The 20,712-nt window shown below is 47.5% G+C and overlaps 1 protein-coding gene across 13 annotated transcripts in view; it reads right to left on the bottom strand.

Moving 5' to 3' along the window:
- FANCD2 (FA complementation group D2) overlaps positions 1 to 20,712 on the bottom strand; it is a 206,072-nt gene that overhangs the window by 14,414 nt on the left and 170,946 nt on the right. For 7 of the 13 annotated variants that reach the window (XM_042850045.2, XM_042850047.2, XM_042850050.2 and 4 more), the window contains 3 exons: positions 5,796 to 5,834; positions 4,954 to 5,028; positions 2,790 to 2,864 (listed from right to left, as the gene is read on the bottom strand). The exons of 2 other annotated variants lie outside the window; for them this stretch is intronic. In XM_042850045.2, the coding sequence (XP_042705979.2) occupies positions 2,790 to 2,864; positions 4,954 to 5,028; positions 5,796 to 5,834 (189 nt within the window). The remainder of the gene's footprint in view (positions 1 to 2,789; positions 2,865 to 4,953; positions 5,029 to 5,795; positions 5,835 to 20,712) is intronic. 4 more of the 13 variants (XM_042850048.2, XM_065553199.1, XM_042850051.2 and 1 more) reach the window with 2 other exon arrangements.

The raw sequence follows: 20,712 nt of genomic DNA, 5'->3' as shown, positions 1-20,712 counted from the left end.
CAACAAGGAGTCTGGTGGCACCTTAAAGACTAACAGATTTATTTGGGCATGAGCTTTCGTGAGTAAAAACCTCACTCTGGGATGATCGCTGTACCCCTCCCCCCACCGCGTGGCTGGTAACAGAGAAGATCCCTGCTAGCCAAACGCGAAAAGCTCAGGGCCAATTTCCCCCCCTGCGCTTGGCTAACTGCAGGGAAGGATTTCTTTTCAGCCACAGGCAAACAGCCCAGTAGGAACGGCCACCTCTGTCCCCTTAATTAAGTTCCCGTATTTCAACCAGGTTACCATGAGCGATATCACTCTCCTGAGGATTACACAGCAAGATAAAGAATGGATGTTGCTTGAATGCCAGCAAACGCCGGGACCATACGCTGCCAGGCTTTGTCAGGCAATGATACCAGATTACTTGCTGCAAGCATGGCGTGGCCAAGTGTCCTACCATGGAGGACGGAATAAGGCTGCACTGCCCAGAAACCTTGTGGCAAGGCTTTTGGGGTACCTCCAGGAGAGCTTCATGGAGATGTCCCTGGAGGATTTCCGCTCCATACCCAGACACGTTAACAGACTTTTCCAGTAGCTGAACTGGCCGCGAATGCATCCCAAGTCCTCAGGGCAAAGTAATCATTAAAAAACACTTGCTTTTAAAACAAGTTTGATATTTTAAAAGGTAAACTCACCTGAGGTCCCTTCCATGGGGGGGATACTTGGATACCAGTCTTGGATACTGGCTTGGGAGGGTACTTCAGTCAGGCTGAGAAAAAGATCCTGGCTGTTGGGGAGAACGGAGTGCTGGGTGCTCTCTGCAAGCTCGTCCTCCTCCTCCTCCTCCTCTTCCCCATCCGCAGAATCCTCAAGTGTAGCTGATGAGACTATCCCCGACCCGGAATCCACGGTCACAGGTGGGGTAGTGGTGGCGGCCCCCCCTAGAATTGCATGCAGCTCGGCGTAGAAGTGGCATGTCCGCGGCTCTGACCCGGAGCGACCATTTGCCTCCTTTGTTTTTTGATAGGCTTGTCTGAGCTCCTTGACTTTCATGCGGCACTGATCTGAGTCCCTATTGTGACCTCTCTCCATCATGCCCTTGGAGATTTTTTCAAAAGTTTTGGCATTTCGTCTTTTCGAACGAAGTTCTGCTAGCACTGAATCCTCTCCCCATATAGCGATCAGATCCAGTACCTCCTGTACGGTCCATGCTGGTGCTCTTTTTCGATTATCGGCCTGCATGGTTACCTGTGCTGATGAGCTATCTGTGGTCACCTGTGCTCTCCACGCTGGGCAAACAGGAAATGAAATTCAAATATTCCCGGGGCTTTTCCTGTCTACCTGGCCAGTGCATCCGAGTTCAGATTGCTGTCCAGAGCGGTCACAATGGTGCACTGTGGGATAGCTCCCGGAGGCCAATACCATCGAATTGCAGCCACACTAACCCTAATTCGAAATGCTAAAATTGATTTTGGCGCTACTCCGCTCGTCGGGGTGGAGTACAGAAATCGATTTAAAGAGCCCTTTATTTCGAATTAAATGGCGTCGTTGTGTGGACGGGTGCAGGGTTAATTCGAATTAAGGCTGCTAAATCCGAATTAAAGTCGTAGTGTAGACCAGACCTTACCATTTGAAGACCAACATTACGATACTTGCAGAGCTATATTGGTGATGTTTGCCAAGAAGCAGACAACAGGAGAAAAATTGCCACCAAAAAGGGATGCATTTATACCTGCTATTAAGAGGGCAAATTATCAAGCAGTGAAATGGCTCCAGGATAATCGAGTGCATCCAAAACTACCCTTCCTTGTCAGGAATGGATTGATCTTGGAGGATGGACTGATCACACTTGTGTGTGTGAAATACTGTGTGTGAAATACTATGTGCTCCCGAATCAATCCTTCAGCTAATCAAATGCTCGTGTGCAAAGACCAAATGCTCACCTCCCTGCAAATGTTTGGCCAGCAGCCTGCCATGTACCGAGATGTGCGAACGCGGCACTGACAAGGATTAGTGTGACACTGTATCTAGCAGTGGTGCCCTAGACGGAGACAACATTGATGATGACTTTGATGAATAAATGTTTTCAGTCCTAAATGTCTAACTTCCCTAGCATTACCAAAGAGCAGTGTCTTTTTTATGTAAGCCATGCATCCCTGTGTTAAAGTATAATTAAACAACTGCTGATTTTTAAACCTTTTCTTGAATATATATCTATAGAATTGTTCTAGATTTGTCATGTTTGGTACTATTGTGTTTGTGGGAGAAAGGGCTTTTGAGTGATACCTAACTCAACCCATTTCTGACGACATTGTATCAGCAACATTTCTACCAACTGGAGGACCTGGAGCTGGGAAGGGCTGTAGGGGGGAGTGAGTCCCACTTGCCAGGCCACAGAGGATGAGACCATTGAATTTATGATTCTGTAGATTTTTATAAATCAAATGACCCTCCCCTACCTTTATATCATTAACTTGCCCATGGAATTGCATACTCTCCCAGACTAATGGGCCTGGACAACAGAGGAGACCGAGCAGATGAGTAAACCTGGGAAGTATATTCCCTGGGACAGCTACAAGGGAGTGCAGAACAATCTGTGCTTACTGAACCCAGAGCAGCATTGCTGTCGGGACACTTCAACCATGACTGGACCTTTATCCTGGTCAGATTTCTGTGAAGAAGAGTCCTGTGTGGGACCCCTGGAGACACCATGTGAGGAGACGGTGACAGACACACACAGAAATCAACATAGATTAGTAAGGCCTTGCAAATACAAGAGCTAGTGTAGACTCTAGAGTCTCCCTTACCTTTGAATGGCCACACATGTGATGAAGTTGTCTGGTGCTCAGCTGTAAAGTTTTCAGCAAACTCTGCACGTCTTCCTGTGATGAAAAGGACCCCTGAGTCACTGGTACTGAATTTTCAAATCTATAAGAATTTGCTATCCATCACAAAGGATAACTTGGAAGCAAGAATATCACCTCTCCTATTCATCCTACCAGTTCTGCAGAGATATTAAGACATATCTCTGCCCACTCCACAGAAAATACCCAACAAGTTAAGACACGACAGCCATAAGGGAGCTGAACTCTGTGCATAGTCTCATAACCAACAAGAGAATGTGCTCACCAGATGTATCATGTTCCACAGCTCTGCAAAACAGCCAAGTAAAGCCAGACATTTTGAGCTGAATCTGTTCTCTATTCTCTAGCACAAAACCCGGCACCTATAGGATCAAGGTGCCTTGGGGGTGGGGAAATCAGCTTTTCACAAGCAACTTTACCCACTGGCTGAAATGCCATTGCAGTCACAGAGCAGCCAGCCCCACATTGCAGCCCAGACAGCAATAACATGTAGTCTATAATGCCCCCACCAAGCTCAGAGACTGAGACCAACATCTTCAAAAGTTTGGGTAGCCACAAGTAGCAATTTGGGGCCTGTCTAGAGACTCTAGTGGGGACTATGCACCCTAAGGATCTTCAAAGCTGGCATTTGAGCACACTCATACTGTCCAAGTGCTCTGGGGCTTGAGCTCTTCAAAGGGGTAGGGTGGTCTCAGATATGGCAGCCTAGGAGAGAGCGAAGAGAGAGCATGCTCCTGCCTCCAGAAGCAAGGGGGCAGAGCTTCCTAGTTCTCTGCAGCCTGGGGAGGACACTCCAGGAGAAACGTTTAATCAGGCACAGACAGGCTGATGTCAGACGAGTCTGGTTCGTTAGCACTTACCATAAACGTGCTCCCTCCTTCCAAAGACTGCTCAGAGACTGGCAACTGAGACACCACATCCAGTGTGGCCACAGAAGCCCCTGGAAATGTCAATGTTTTGGTGCCCAAATGATTTTTTTATATGCATTTGGGCTGCATCTCAGTCCCAGTCATGATACCTCGAAAGCCTCAAATTCTAGGCAACTATGGAACTGTCAACATACTTTCTCCAGTGGGCCAGACAGTCATGGTGCAGACCGCAGCATGTGAACATGTCATTTTCAGCCAAACTCTCCACTACTCTGAGGCACTCTCCTAGTTCAGCAAGAAACTCCAGCAAGGGGTGGCCAACCCTCTGCCATGTTGGGTACGACCCAATGGTCTTAGGGCATCAGCCACACCACTAAACCCCATGGTCACAGTCTGGGGATGGAGGCAAGAGAGAGGAGCAGCAGCAGGCAGGAGGTCTGCTGCCAGCATCCTAAGGCCAGCGGCCTAATGATCTTCCTCAGCAGAGCTGCTTAGTGATGCTGCTTGATGTGGTACAGAAGGAGCCAGCCAGGACTGATTGAGGAAGTGCTGGTTGTGGCTCTGCTGTTAGGTTTCTTTGGTGCCAAAACACTGCAAGCTCCAGCTGTTCCTGTGCTCTGCACATGTGGTGTCCCAGCAATCAGTTTCCAGGCCAGAGGATTCTGTGTGTGTGAAAAAGGGTCTGGCCTGGAGATTACTTTCCACTCTAGCAGACATAGGCCAAGCGACAGAGATCCATGCCAGGAGATTTGTGACCTCCAGCTTCTAATATTGTAGTGCTCAGTATGAAACCAGGCAGGAAAAACTCCACCTGGCAGAGACCACAAAAAGCCACCTACTGACCTACCAACAGCACTCTGCTACCCTGTTCATTTAACTGTCTACTCACCAGCCTGCATGCATGTCTCCTAGCCCATCGTTTGATCTAATGGGCTGGAGGACATGAAATAGGTCATCTCAAAACTGCCAAAGTTCACAAACGAGGGGCTTGCTTTAATCCCAGTTGTGTTTAGATGACTACACAGCTGAAGTGATGAAGATGGCTATTCTCAAGTCTGCATTGGCCAGGATGCTGCAAACATTATTTTTGGATGTAGACTATGTAAGTATGATCCATGCTTTTGTCCTCTCAAGACTGGTCTACTGCAATGCACTCAAGAAGCCAGTTGCTGCATTCTACTCTTACTTCAGCTTCCAAATGGATTTCAGACAAATCTCTGTGCCTCTGAAATTCTTACCCTGTGCTTTTTAAAGCTATAATCCAAGAGAGGCATGGCAAGCTTCAGGAAGGCTTCCACAAAGAGGCGGCCGTACTGTGAATGCAGAAAGATGATAAATAAATACATCACACACTTTTTCTTATTGCATTTGGCTATTCCACCAACCAAACTTTAAATTCCTCTTTGAGTGAGCCAAGGGCAATTCCACATTAGCAAGGAGTTCAGGTAAACAGGAAAAGGTTCCTCTCTTTTAGGGCAATCTCTTCTAAAGGTCCATCACAGATCTCTCCTGCTTAAGGGCTAGATTTGGATCTCCATTTCCTGTGAGGAGTCACACTGAAATCCAACTGCAAACAAGTCTGGTAGCTTTAGAGGGACATTTCCTTTTGCTAGTGATTAAAGTTCCTGTCATGCACAGGGGCTATATCATATCACTAGGAATACAAAATGAAACAATAATAATAAGCAATGAAGCAGCCAGTGTGTGAGGTCTCAGCTGGAAAGGGGAGGGCCATGGAGGGGGACACACTGCTGCCTTCTGGGCTCAGCGTGAAAACTGCCTGTGGCTGCTCTGTGAGCCCTCACTGTAGTTGTTGTGTGTGTAGGATTCCATAGGCAGCAGAGGCCGGGGAAGTACCAGCAGTGGAGCTCCAATGGAGTCCTGCTGTTAGGCAGTCTGGGCACAAATGAGGGCAGAGTGTCCAAGAGCCAGTGCATTTGGGCATGAGATAGAGGCAGATCTGCTGCCTGACCTAATAGAGAAGAGGAATTCTGTAACCGCTGCCCACCCCACCGAGGGAACAATTCCTGAAAGACCACAATCAGGCTGCCATTCTCTGCAATCTTGAGTTCTCACTTACCTTCAGGCAGATGCTGAGCACGGGCCTGCTGTCAAACACCTGCTCGGAGAAAATGAGTCAGTTTAGCCCCACCGGGATGGGGGAAGGAACAGTGGGAACAAGAGCAAGCAGGTAAACTAGCACTTAGCTGATGGCATCCCCAGTGTTAGGGGTAGCAGTGGGAAGCCAGGCTCAGCTGGAACCCATTCCCCGATCTAAGCAGGCGGGAGGGGAGGTTTGTGTGAATAGTGTGGGGAGCTGGATGCTTATCCATGTGGATAGGAAAGAGCGGGGTGTGCAAGGTACTGTGGATGTGTAGGGGGTACATCAGTGTGGCAGAAAAGAGGAAGAGAGAATGATATTGTAACCAAACCTAAATAAACTAAATCGTCATTGGATGAAAAGTGCTGTCCAAGGGTCAGAAACTGGCTAGGAAATGAAAAGTTTCAGTGGTCAGTTTTCATCATGGTGAAAAGGTTAACATCAGGAGTCCCAAGGTATGGTGCTAAGAGGGATGTTTAATAATCTACAAAAGGGAGGGAAGTAGGGAGGTGGTGACATTGGCAGATGACAAAATTATTTAGGCAAGTCTGCAGTTCCTCACAGTTTTCTCCAGTCCTGAAAGACCTAACCCAGCTAGGGGACTGGGCAACAGAACAACATACAAAATTCAGTATTGACAAGTGCAAGGAAATGCACTTTGGAAGGAATAATTTTAAACTACTCATATACCTTGCAGGATTTTAAATTAACCGCATCCATTCTTCTCAATGTGCAACTGCAATCAAAAATCAAACAAAATGTTGGGATGCATAAGGAATGGGACAGGGAATGACTGGCAAGCTTGCAAAGGTTGTAAACTCAACAGCATTTCTGTGTCAATAACATAATAACTTCTGAATGATGCACTGGCTCAAAATTCCAGGGAACGTTTTAGGAGTCAATGACCAGAACCCTACTGATTTAGGGGAAAAATGGAGGAACACACCACACCCCTGGCATCTGTTTAGCACAGCCACAGCTTCAATTCTCTATCAAACAACTAGTTGATGGTACGACTAACACCAATAACCTTACTCACCCTCCCAATAGAGTTCAACATGTTGATACACTGACAATTTTATCTCCCAGGCAAATAACAGTGTTGGTGAGGAAGGGGACATGAGGGGACTGGGAGCGTGCACACACAGCCCCTGGCATGGGGGAAAGAATGGAGGAGATGGAATGGGAGCAGACAGAATCTCTGGCAGAGAGGGAACCTGGGGAACCCTGGTATGGGGGAAAGAGGAGGTTACTCACCCTGTGCAGTAACTGACATTCTTCGAGATGGGTGTCCCTGTGGGTGCTCCACTCCAGGTGTTGGTGCATCCCTGCACCTTTGCTCAGAGATTTTTGTGGCAGTACTCGTACCGGCCACGCATGCGCACAGGCTGCCCCCCCGTTGTGAGTCTAGCTTAATAGTACGCATGCATGGCCGGTCTCCTCAGTTCCTTCTCTACAACGGAGGCTACCCCAACTCCGAAGTAGAGGCGAGGAGGGTGTGTAGTGGAGCACCCACTGGGACACCCATCTCGAAGAACGTCAGTTACTGCACAGGGTGAGTAACTTCCTCCTCTTCTTCGAGAGATGTCCCTGTGGGTGCTCCACTCCAGGTGACTTAAAAGCAGTGTCTCTCAAGGAGGTAGGGACTTCGGATCTGATAGGAATGCCGCAGATAGTACAGCCCTGCCCAAACATATATCAGAGAGAGGGCCTTGAGTAAGGGCATAGTGTTTAACAAATGTGTGTTCAGAGGACCAAGTGGCTGCTTTACAGATATCAGCCAGGGGAACTTTGCGTAAGAATGCTACAGAGGCAGCCAGAGATCTAGTGGAGTGCGTTCTGATGCCGTCTGGAGGTGTAACCTTCTTCATCTGATAGCACAACTGGATGCATTGAGAAATCCAGTTTGAAAGTCTCTGGGTAGAAATAGGAGAACCTTTGGAACGCTCCGCGATGGAGACAAAAAATCTAGAAGAGTTTCTAAAAGGTTTGGTTCTATCCAAATAGAAGGACAAGGCCCTGCGTCATCTAATGTATGCATTGTGGCTTCGAACGAGTTCACATGTGGTTTCGGAAAAAAGGTTGGTAGGTGTATCGGCTCATTAATGTGGAATGACGAATGCACCTTTGGAAGAAATTTGGGGTGTAATCTGAGGGTAACCTTGTCTTTGAAAAATAGCGTATATGGTGGGTCTGCCATAAGAGCTGCTATTTCTCCTGCCCGTCTGGCGGAGGTAATTGCCACTAAAAATGCTGTTTTCATCGAAAGGTGTAAAAGGGAGCACGTGGCTAGGGGTTCAAATGGTTGTTGAGTTAGGCAAGATAGTACTAAATGAAGGTCCCACGGGGTGGTAGGTGGTTTAATGTCTGGGTATAGGGCTTGGAGTCCCTTGAGAAAATGCTTGGTGATTGGATGAGCAAAAACAGAAGTATCATCAATTTTGTCATGAAAAGTTGCAATAGCAGCTAAATGGACTCTGATTGAGCTGAAAGAAAGGCCGGATCGCTTAAGGTCCAATAGATAGTCAAGTATGAACGAGAGAGATACCGACGTGGCACAAAGTTGTTTAGCTGAACACCAATGTGTGAATCATTTCCACTTTCGTAGATAGGTGGTGCAAGTAGATTGTGTTCTGCTATGTAGGAGCACTCTTTGAACTTGTTCAGAGCTATCTAGTTCGCTTTGGGAGAACCATGTAGGAACCAGGCTTTGAGGTGAAGCATGGACAGGTTGGGGTGGAGAAATTGGCCGTGTTGTTGTGATAGGAGGTTTGGGATGAGAGGCAACGAGATTGGTGGTCGAATCGACATTCTGGTGAGGAATGGAAACCACGGTTGTCTGGGCCACGACAGGGCAATTAGGATCACCCTGGCACGGTCTGTTCGTATTTTTATCAGGACCCTGTTGAGAACCGGTATCGGGGGAAACGCATAGAGTAAGTTTCGGTGCAATGGGATCATGAATGTGTCTCCCAGGGAATGTTTGCCCAGTCCCGCTCTGGAGCAAAAGTCGGAACATTTCTTGTTTTTTGCAGTTGCAAAAAGGTCTATGGTTGGGTGACCCCAAATGCGGAATATGTTGTGAATGGTTTTCTCGTCTATCTCCCATTCGTGATCCCAGGGAAAGCGTCTGCTTAGTTCGTCCGCTGTGGTGTTCATCACTCCGGGAAGATAGGCAGCTGATAGCCGGATGTTGTTCGCAATGCACCAATTCCAGTGCTTCATAGCCTCTGTGCAAAGCGAGTGGGATCGAGCTCCTCCCTGCCTGTTTACATAGAACATGCATGCAATGTTGTCTGTCATTATGCGTACATGGTGATTCCTGATTAGTGGAAGAAAGTGATGGCACGCATTGCGAATGGCTCAAAGTTCTAGGACATTTATGTGCAGAGAGGTCTCAGTTGAAGACCGTAGCCCCTGGACTGTGTGGTGAGAGATGTGTGCACCCCAGCCTGTCAGAGATGCATCAGTAGTCAGTATGAGGGATGGAGTCTCCTGAAGAAAGGGGACTCCAGAGCAGACATTGGAGTGAACTGTCCACCACAGTAGAGAATCTTTGACTCAGAAAGATATGGAGAGATTCTTGTTTAGAGAGTGCACATTTGGTCTGTAAACCGTGGCCAACCACGCTTGGAAGCACCTCATGTAGAGGCGTGCATTTTGGACGATGAAAGTGCACGAGGCCATGTGACCTAGTGTTTGTAGACAGTCTCGGACAGTCACCTGGGGACTGTTGAGAATTTTTGTGGCCAGTCGGCTTATGGAGTTGAAGCGGTCGGGTGGAAGAGATGCCAATCCCGTCCGGGAGTCGAGGTATGCCCCTATGAACTCCAGATGGCTGGGGCATAATGTGGATTTGTTTTTGTTTATTTGCAGGCCTAGAGATAGGAAACAATCGACGGTAAGCCGCATGGATTGGAGAGCTTCGTCGAACGTTGAAGCTTTGAGGAGGCAATTGTCGAGGTAAGGAAATATTACGACCCCTTGTTTTCTGAGGTAGGCAGTAACTACGGCTAGGATCTTGGAAAAAACACAGGGGGCCGTGGACAGTCTGAAGGGGAGAATCATGTATTGAAAATGTGTTGAGCCAAGAGTAAAACGTAGGAAGCGTCTGTGGGCCGGGTGTATAGTCGCATGAAAATAGGGGTCCTGTAGGTCGACGGCTGAAAACCAATCGCCCTGCTCCAGTGCTGGGATTATGGTGGTGAGAGTAACCATCTTGAACTTTTGCTTTTTGACAAATTTGTTGAGCAGCCTGAGGTCGAGGATTGATCGCCATCCCCCAGTTTTCTTTTCTGTTAAGAAATAATGGGAGTAAAAACCCTTCCCTTTGTGTCGTTCTGGCACAATTTCTATTGCTCCCAGTTGAAGGAGTTGTTGCACTTCTTGGAGGAGTAGTCGCTCGTGAGAAGGGTCCCTGAAGAGGGACGGGGAGGGTGGGTGGGTGGGAGGCAAGGAGAGGAAGGGATGGCGTATCCAATTGTAACCACCTCTGTAAGCCACTTGTCGGAGGTAATGTTCTGCCATTGGTGGGAGAATGGTCGTAGGCGGTGTCCAAAGATGTGTGTGCTGGCTGAAGTGGGAACGCTGTTTTCTAAACCCTCGACCAAGGCTTCAAATCTGCCTATTTGTTGGAGGGGGTTGAGGTACCCCCGCAGAATTGGGAAGACGACGCTGGAATCTTGGTCTCTGGCGTTGTTGTTGTTGCTCCTGTGGTCTATGGGCGTGTTGTGTATATGCGGGGTAGCGTGGACGTTGGTAAGGTTGGGATCTATATTGCCGTCTTCTGGTCGTAGGTGTCTGGAGACCTAAGGACCGGAGGGTTGCCCTTGAGTCCTTCATTGAGTGAAGCACGTTGTTCGTGGCGGAAGCAAAAAGTTTTTTACTGTCAAAGGGAAGATCTTCAATGGTGCTTTGGACCTCTCGAGGAAAGAAAGAGGAGGAGAGCCATGAACCACGGCGCATGACCACTGCTGTGGCGGTCGATCTTGCTGCAGTGTTGGCTACATCGAGGGCCGCTTGAAGAGCGGTACGTGATATGATTTGTCCCTCGGAAACCAGAGCTGTGAATTGTTGTTTTTTCTGTTCTGGGATGTCGTCAATAAAGTCCATGAATTTATTATAGTTTCTGTGGTCATATTTTGCAAGAACTGCAGTATAATTAGCTATACGAAATTGTAACGTCAAGCATGCATATACTTTACGACCAAAGAGGTCCAAGTGTTTACTTTTCTTGTTGGCTGGGGTGGAGCAGGAATACTGTTGTTTGGCCCTTTGGTTCGCTGCATCTACTACTAACGAGTTTGGCGCCGGATGGGTAAAAAGGAATTCAGAGCCCTTAGAAGGGATGAAGTACTTCTGGTCTGCTTGTTTACAGGTAGGTAGGCTTGTAGCTGGAGTCTGCCAGATGGACTTAGCAGGTTCTAAAAGGGCTACGTTGATTGGTAATGCAACCCTAGAGGAAGAAGAGGGCTGTAGGATGTCGGTTAACTCATGCTGTTGTTCAGGGACTTCCTCCAAGTTAATTCTCAAGTCACTGGCAACTCTTTTAAAGAGGTCTTGGAATTTTGCGTAGTCATCCGACGGAGTTGGAGGAGGGGGAAGTAAGGCTTCTTCAGGCGTTACCTCCGGCTCTACTGGAATAGGAGCAGGACTTGGTTGATCCTGCAAGTGTGACGGTGCTGCCTGGTGTCTTGTGTCATTGGCAGGTTCGTCAGGTGGTGGTGCTAGACCTGTGTTGCGCCTGGTTGAAGTGGCGTAGCGCGTGTGTTCTCGAGGGTACGATGCCCATGGTGCCCAATATTGCCATGGTGGTGGGTAGGGCATAGGTGGTGCCATCCAGGGGTTCACCCCCCAGGGGGCAGGATCCTGAGAATAGGATGAGATAATTTTTCTAAAACCTCTGTTGACTGGGGTCTGGGGATGGGAGTGTTGATACAGAGAAAAACCCTCCTGTGGTCCAGTTTCCTCCTCACTGGAGGAAGGCTGTTCAGACCCTGACTCTGCCATTGAAGAGAAACAGGCATTCATCAGGGGAGACTGCAGGACAGGTGACACCAGCAGATCTCTTGCTTGAGTAAACTGAAGTGGTGAGGCTCCTGCGTGAGGTGAAGGCTGTGCAGGAGGGAGTTGCAATGAGGGAACACTCCTCTGAGCCGGGGTTTTGCTTCTTGGCTCCCTGCCAATCAGTTCCACGGGTGCCGGTGCTGTGGCCGGTGCCGGGAGGGCAGCATCAGCCTGCAGGGGGTCAGGCAGGGTGTGGAATGTTGGCACCGCGTCCGTTGAGGTGCCGAACGGTGCCAGAAGAGAGGCAGGCAGCTGAAAGCCTGAAGCCTCGGCACCGGAGCTTTGTGCCGCCGCCGCAGCCTCAGGCGGTTTTCGTGCTGTGCCGGAGGAGCCCGGCTTGTCAAATGTGCTCAAGCGGGGGAGCACAGGCAGGGAATCATAGAATATCAGGGTTGGAAAGTACCTCAGGAGGTCATCTAGTCCAACCTCCTGCTCAAAGCAGGACCAATTCCCAACTAAATCATCCCAGCCAGGGCTTTGTCAAGCCGGGCCTTAAAAACCTCGAAGGAAGGAGATTCCACCACCTCCCTAGGTAACGCATTCCAGTGCTTCACCACCCTCCTAGTGAAATAGTGTTTCCTAATATCCAACCTAGACCTCCCCCACTGCAACTTGAGACCATTGCTCCTTGTTCTGTCATCTGCCACCACTGAGAACAGCCGAGCTCCATCCTCTTTTGAACCCCCTTTCAGGTAGTTGAAGGCTGCTATCAAATCCCCCCTCACTCTGCTCTTCTGCAGACTAAATTAGCCCAGTTCCCTCAGCTGCTCCTCATAAATCATGTGCTCCAACCCTCAAATCATTTTTGTTGCCCTCCGCTGGACTCTTTCCAATTTTCCCACATCCTTCTTGTGGTGTGGGGCCCAAAACTGAACACAGTACTCCAGATGAGGCCTCACCAATGTCGAATAAAGGGGGACGATCACGTTCCTCGATCTGCTGGCAATGCCCCTACTTATACAGCCCAAAATGCCGTTAGCCTTCTTGGCAACAAGAGCACACTGTTGACTCATATCCAGCTTCTCGTCCACTGTACCCCTAGGTCCTTTTCTGCAGAACTGCTACCTAGCCATTCGGTCCCTAGTCTGTAGTTGTGCATGGGATTCTTCCGTCCTAAGTGCAGGACTCTGCACTTGTCCTTGTTGAACCTCATCAGGGTTTTTTTGGCCCAATCCTCTAATTTGTCTAGGTCCCTCTGTATCCGATTCCTACCCTCTAGTGTATCTACCACGCCTCCCAGTTTAGTGTCATCTGCAAACTTGCTGAGAGTGCAGTCCACGCCATCCTCCAGATCATTAATAAAGACATTAAACAAAACCGGCCCCAGGACCGACCCCTGGGGCACTCCGCTCAAAACCAGCTGCCAACTAGACATGGAGCCATTGATCGCTACCCGTTGAGCCCGACGATCTAGCCAGCTTTCTATCCACCTTACAGTCTATTCATCCAGCCCACACTTGTCGGTAGATCTGCCCGGGGAGGGCTTGTGTCTCAGGGTTTCCTTTGAAGATGACAAAAGGTGCCCTTTCTTTGCAGATTTCTTGTGTTTCTTTGAGGCGTGGGGGCTGTGGTGGGCAGCGGAGCCGGAATCAGCGCCTGGGGATTTCTGGAGGAGGAGCAGTTTCAGTCTAAGCTCCCTGTCCTTCCGTGCCCTGGAGCTAAGTTTGCTGCAGTGGGCACATTTTTGAGGAATGTGGGTCTCCCCCAAACATTTTATACAGTGTGAGTGGCCATCTGACAGCGGGATAGCCTCCTTGCAGTTAGAGCAGCGTTTAAAGCCTGTGGAGCCAGGCATGTCTGAAGCGGCTGCGGCTGACAGGATTTTTTTTTTTTTTTTAAAGATAAAAATGGTAACTAACTATAACTAACAACAAACAAACTAACTAGAAGGGTAATTGTAACAAGAGCAAGGAATTTCCTAATGAGTCTGCTGAGCTCTGTCTCAGGCCGGGGACGATAGAGAAGGAACTGAGGAGACTGGCCATGCATGCGTACTATTAAGCTAGACTCACAGCTGGGGGGCAGCCTCTGCGCATGCGTGGCCGGTACGAGTACTGCTACAAAAATCTCTGAGCAAAGGCGCAGGGACGCACCAACACCTGGAATGGAGCACCCACAGGGACATCTCTCAAAGAAGAACACAGAGTGCCTGCCATGGGCGGGCAAGAAGGAAATGGAGGACATGGAGGGAAGGGGGGAATGCGAGTGCACATAGGGCATCTGGCATGAGGAAGAATGGGGGACTGTTGAAGAAGGGAATGGGGAGCAACAAACCTCTGGCATGAGATGAGTGGGAAATACGGGATGCACAGAACTGTCGGCAGGAGGGAAATTAGGGGGAGTTACAGGTAATGTCTGTAATAGAAGGGATGGGATGGGAGGTTGGCACATTGGAGCTTGTGGAGGGGAATGGAGGAAAGCAAGGAGCCCCTGAGGTGTGCAATGCGCTCGGCTCACACTAGCTACAAAGTGAGCGAACACTCACACAGAAAATATAACACCACAATTTTATAATCCAATGGTATATCCTCCTCTAGGATGCTAGTTCTGGTCACCCCATCTCAGAACAGAGATAGCAGAATGGGGTTCACAGACAGGAAACAAGAATGATTGGGCAGTATGGTAAGAATTCTCATATGCAGAGAGACTGAAAAGGTATATTGACTGAGTACATGTCACCTCAGGACAGAATACAGAGGTAAAGTTTCTAGACACCATGAATCACATGACATCTGTTAAGTACATCAGAAGCAGGAAGCCGGCTGGCCAGTCAGTGGGGCCACTAGACGATCGAGGTGGTAAAGGAGCACTCAAGGAAGATAAGGCCATTGCAGAAAAGCTACATGAATTCTTTGCATCAGTCTTCACTGCAGAGGATGAGAGGGAGATTCCCACACCTGAGCCATTCTTTTTTAGGTGAGAAATCTGAGGAACTGCAGAACTAATAAGTGTGCTATGTAACCTATCACTTAAATCAGCTTCTGTACCAGATGACTGAAGGGTAGCTAATGAGACACCAATTTTTTTTTAAAGGCTCTGGAGGTGATCCTGGCAATTACAGGCCCAGAAGACTAATTTAAGTACCAGGCAAATTGGTTGGAAATATAGTAAAGAACAGCATTAGGAGACACAGATTAACACAATTTGTTGGGGAAGAGTCTACACAGCTTTTGTAAAGGGAAATCATGCCTCACCAATCTATCAGAATACTTTGAAGGGGTCAACAAAGAAGTGGACAAGGGTGATACAGTGTACTTGGACTTTCAGAAATCCTTTGACAAGGGGCTGGTCCACACTAACCCCCCAGTTCGAACTAAGATACACAACTTCAGCTACGTGAATAACGTAGCTGAAGTTGAAGTATCTTAGTTCGAACTACAAGGTACTTACCGCGGGTCCACATGCGGCAGGCAGGCTCCCCCATCGACTCCACGTACTCCTCTCGTGGAGCAGAAGTACCGGTGTCGATGGCGAGCACTTCCGGGATCGATTTATCGCATCTAGACAAGACGCGATAAATCGATCCCAGAAGATCGATTGCTTACCGCCGAACCCGGAGGTAAGTATAGACATACCCAAGGTCTCCCACCAAAGTCTCTTAAGCAAAGTAAGTAGTCATGGGATAAGACGGAAGGCGTCTCATGGATCAGTAACTGGTTAAAAGACAGGAAACAAAGGATAGGATTCAATTATCAGTTTTCAGAATGGAAAGTAGTAAATAATAGTGTCCCCCAAAGATCTGTACTGGGGCCAGTGGTGTTCAACATATTCATAAATGATCTGGAAAAAAAGGGTAAACAGTGACGTGCCAAAATTTGAAGACAATACAAAACTGCTCAAGATAGTTAAGTCCAAAGCAGACTGAAGAGTTACAAAGGGATCTCCAAAAACCTAGGTGACTTGGAAACAAAATGGCAGACGAAATTCAGTGTTGATAAATGCAAAGCAATGCACTTTGGAAAACATAATTCCAACTATTCATAGAATCATAAAAGATTAGGGTTGGAAGAGACCACAGGAGGTCATCTAGTCCAGTGATTCTCAAACTTTTGTACTGGTGACCCCTTTCACATAGCAAGCCTCTGAGTGTGATCCCCCCCCCCCAATAAATTAAAAACACTTTTAAATATATTTAACACCATTATTAATGCTGGAGGCAAAGCGGGGTTTGGCGCGGAGGATGACAGCTCACGACCCCCCACGTAATAACCTCACAACCCCCTGAGGGGTCCCGACCCCCGGTTTGAGAACCCCTGATCTAGTCCAACCCTCTGCTCAAAGCAGGACCAATCCCCAACTAAATCATCCCAGCCAGGACTTTGTCAAGCCAGGCCTTAAAAACTTCTAAGAATGCAGATTCCACCACCTCCCCAGGTAACCCATTCCAGTGCTTTACCACCCTCCTAATGAAATAGTTTTTCCTAATATCCAACCTAAACCTCCCGCACTGCAACTTGAGACCATTGCTCCTTGTTCTGTCATTTGCCACCACTGAGAACAGCCTAGCTCCATCCTCCTTGGAACCCGCCTTCAGGTAGTTGAAGGCTGCTATCAAATCCCCCCTCACTCTTCTCTTCTGCAGACTAAATAAGCCCAGTTCCCTCAGCCTCTTCTCATAAGTCATGTGCCCCAGCCCCCTAATCATTTTCATTGCCCTCCATTGGACTCTCTCCATTTGTCCACATCCTTTCTGTACTGGGGGCCCCAAAACTGGATGCAATACTCCAGATGTGGCCTCACCAGTGCCAAATATAGGGGAATAATCACTTCCCTTGATTTGCTGGCAATGCTCCTACTAATGCAGCTCAATATGCGTTAGCCTTCTTGGCAACAAGGGCACACTGTTGACTCATATCCAGCTTCTCGTCCACTGTAATCCCCAGGTCCTTTTCTGCAGAACTGTTGCTTAGCCAGTCAGTCCCCAGCCTGTAGCAGTTCATGGGATTCTTCTGTCCTAAGTGCAGGACTCTGCACTTGTCCTTGTTGAACCGCATCAGATTTCTTTTAGCCCAGTCCTCCAATCTGTCTACCCTCCAGCGTACCTACCTCTACCCCCAGCTTAGTGTGATCCACGAACTTGCTGAGGATGCAATCCATCCCATCATCCAGATCATGAATGAAGATGTTGAACAGAACCGGCCCCAGGACAGACCCCTGGGGCATTTCGCTGGATACTGGCTGCCAACTAGACATCGAGCCATTGATCACTACCCGTTGAGCCCAACGATCTAGCCAGCTTTCTATCCACCTTATAGTCCAATACATCCTATCCATACTTTTTTAACTTGCTGGCAAGAATACTGTAGGAGACTGTATCAAAAGCTTTGCTAAAGTCAAGATATATCACGTCCACCGCTTTCCCCATGTCCATAGAGCCAGTTATCTCATCATAAAAGGCAATCATGTTGGTCAGGCATGACTTGCCCTTGGTGAATCCATGTTGACTGTTCCTGATCACCTTCCTCTCCTACAAGTGCTTCAAAATGGATTCATTGAGGACCTGCTCCATGATTTTTCCAGGGACTGAGGTGAGGCTGACCGTCCCCCGATTCTCCTTTTCTGCTTTTCTGAAGTCCAAGGTCCGTATTCTGCTGCTCTCCTTTCTTCCTTTTGTCAGGATCTTGAACTCTACCATCTCATGGTCACTGCTGCCCAGGTTGCCACCCACTTCTACTTCCCCTAACAATTCTTCTCTGTTTGTGAGCAGATGATCAAGAGGAGCATGGCCCCTAGTTGGTTCCTCCAGCATTTGCACCAGGGAGTTGTCCCCAACACTCTCCAAAAACTTCCTGGATTGTCTGTGCACTGTTGTATTGCTCTCCCAGCAGATGTCGGGGTGATTGAGGTCCCCCATGAGAATCAGGGTCTGTGATGTTTGAAACTTCCGTTAGTTGTCCAAAGAAAGCCTCGTCTACCTGATCCTCCTGGTCTGGTGGACTATAGCAGACGCCCACCACAACATCGCCTTTGTTGCTCTTGCCTCAAAACGTAACCCAAAGACTCTCAACAGCTTTTCTCCAGTTTTATACTGGAGCTCTGAGTAATCATACATACAGGCAATTTTTACATACAGTGCAACTCCTCCACCTTTTCCCCCCTACCTGTCCTTCCTGAATAGTTTATATCCATCCATCACAGTGTTTCAGTCATGTGAGTTACCCCACCAAGTCTCTTTTATTCCAATCACATTATAGTTCCTTGAATGTGCCAGGACTTCCAATTCTTCCTGTTTGTTTCCCAGGCTTCTTGCGTTCATGTACAGGCACCTAAGATAACCAGCCGATTGCCCTACTTTCTCAGTATGAATCAGGATGCCTCCCCTGTTGCACCCTCTTCCTTGTGTTTCCTCCCGGTATCCCACTTCCCCACTTACCTCAGAGCTTAGATTTCCATCCCCCGGCGAACCTAGTTTAAAACTCTCCTCACTAGGTTAGCAAGCCTGTCTGCAAAGATGCTCTTCCCTCTCTTTGTTAGGTGGATCCCATCTCTTTTTCCTGGAACAACCTCCCATAGTCGAAGAATCCAAAGCCCTCTCTCCAACACCACGTGCGTAACGACGCATTTACCTCCACAATTCGATGGACTGGGCTCTTTCCTTCAACGGGGGGGATGTAGAATCATAGAAGTGTAAGACTGGAAGGGACCTCAATAGGTCATCTAGTCCAGTCTCCTGCACTCAAGGCAGGACGAAGCAATAACTAGACCATTCCTGACAATTGTTTGTCTAACCTGTTTTTAAAAACCTGGAATGACGGAGACTCCACAGCCTCCCTAGGCAATTTGTTCCAATGCTTAACTACCCTGACAGTTAGGAAGTTTTTGCTAATATCCAACCTAAACCTTCCTTGCTGCAACTTAAGCCCATTGCTTCTTGTCCTATCCTCAGAGGTTAATGAGAACAATTTTTCATCCTCCTTCTTGTAACAACGTTTTACGTACTTGAAAACTGTTATGTCCCCCCGTCAGTCTTCTCTTCTCCAGACCATTAAACAAATCCAATTTTTAAAACCTTTCCTCATAGATCATGCTTTCTAAACGTTTAATCAATTTTGTTGCTCTCCTCTGGACTTCCTCCAATTTGTACACATCTTTCCTGAAATGTGGCACCCAGAACTAGACACAATACTCCAGCTGAGGCATCATCAGTGTGGAGTAGAATGGAAGAATTAATTCTTGTCTTGCTTACAACATTCTTGATGATACATCCCCAAATTATCACTTTTTTTGAAACAATGTTACACTTTTGACTGACATTTAGCTCTAACATACAAAATGATTGGATCTAAATTAGCTGTTATTGCTCAATGAAGTCATTGAATAGTTCTTTGAAAACACCTGCTCAGTGTGCAGTGGCAAGCAAAAAACCTAACAATGTTAGGAACCATCAGGAAAGGGTAGATAGTAAGACAGAAAATATTATAATTCTACTATATATCCATGGTACCCCTACATGGTATGCCCACATCTTGAATACTATGCTCTGTTCTGGTCACCCTATCTCAAAAAAGATATATTAGAATTGGAAAAGGTACAGAGAAGGGCAACAAATATTAGTAGGGGTATAGAACAGCTTCCGTCTGAGGAGAGATTAAAAAGACTTTTCAACTTGGAAAAGGGTTGACTAAGAGAGGATATGATAGAAGTCTATACAATCATGACTGGTGTGGAGAAAGTGAATAAGGAAGTGTGATTTACTCTTTCACATAACCCAAGAACCAAAGGTCACCCAACAAAATTAATAAGCAGTAGGTTTAAAATAAACAAAAGGAAGTACTTCTTTGCACAACGCACAGTCAATCTATGGAACTTGCTGCCAGAGGATGTTGTTAAGATCAAAACTATAACAGATTCAAAAAGAATTTGATAAGTTCCTGCAGGATAGGTCCATCAATGGCTATTAACCAAGATAGTATGGGATGCAACCACATGCTCTGGGTGTTCCTAGCCTCTGACTGCCTGAAGCTGGGAGTGGACGACAGAGAATGGATCACTCAAAAATTGCCTGTTCTATTCATTCTCTCTGAAGCACCTGGCATTGGCCACTGTTAAAAGACAGGATACTAGGTAGATGAACCATTGGTATGACCCAATAAAGTTGTTCTTATGTTAGTGAAGCCAAGAGCTCAGTAGAGTTTAAAGAAGGATTGAACATTTCTGTGGATAACAAAAATAAAGTTATAGTAGGAAGTACTAAAAAACAAGAGTTTTGGAAGGAACCAAACCCACTTGTTTCATGCACCAGCCTCTATCTAAGAAGGTTAGTGTGACAGTTATGGCAATTTCCTGCACTATCTTTGGGAGATCTTACTGTATTAAGTTTGTGTGTCATTGTGGGCCACAGATTGTATGTAATTCCATGGGGGAGAGTTAGCACAGTCTTTCAGGAATTAAGAACAGTGGTGTGCGATAAGGCAAATTCACTCAGGTTGTAACACCATCAGAGAGGTACCACCACCTGTAGCAGCTCACATATACTGGTTCAAACTGGGTTCTCCAGAGACCCACAGACAAGGAAAGGACTTTTGGATAAATAGCCCGAGTTTAAACTAGTATCAGAGGGTTAGCCATGTTAGTCTGAATCTGTAAAAAGCAACAGAGGGTCCTGTGGCACAGGACCCTCTGTTGAGTTTAAACTGACTCAGGATCTTCTTTCTGATCTAACAGACAAGACCATCTGTCCCAGTGGGCCCCAATCCCTCCTAGGAAGATGTGACCCCAAGAACCCCTCAAATCCAACTGGCAAAGGGTTCACTGTTCTGTCAGCAACTCCTAGCAAGCCTGACAAACTCACTACACTTAACACACTGCTGTCATAGTATTTATCTATAAA

Source organism: Chrysemys picta, chromosome 7, assembly GCF_011386835.1.
Source record: "Chrysemys picta bellii isolate R12L10 chromosome 7, ASM1138683v2, whole genome shotgun sequence".
In the NCBI taxonomy this organism is placed as follows: Eukaryota; Metazoa; Chordata; order Testudines; family Emydidae; genus Chrysemys; species Chrysemys picta.
This window is presented reverse-complemented; position numbering and strand designations above follow the sequence as displayed.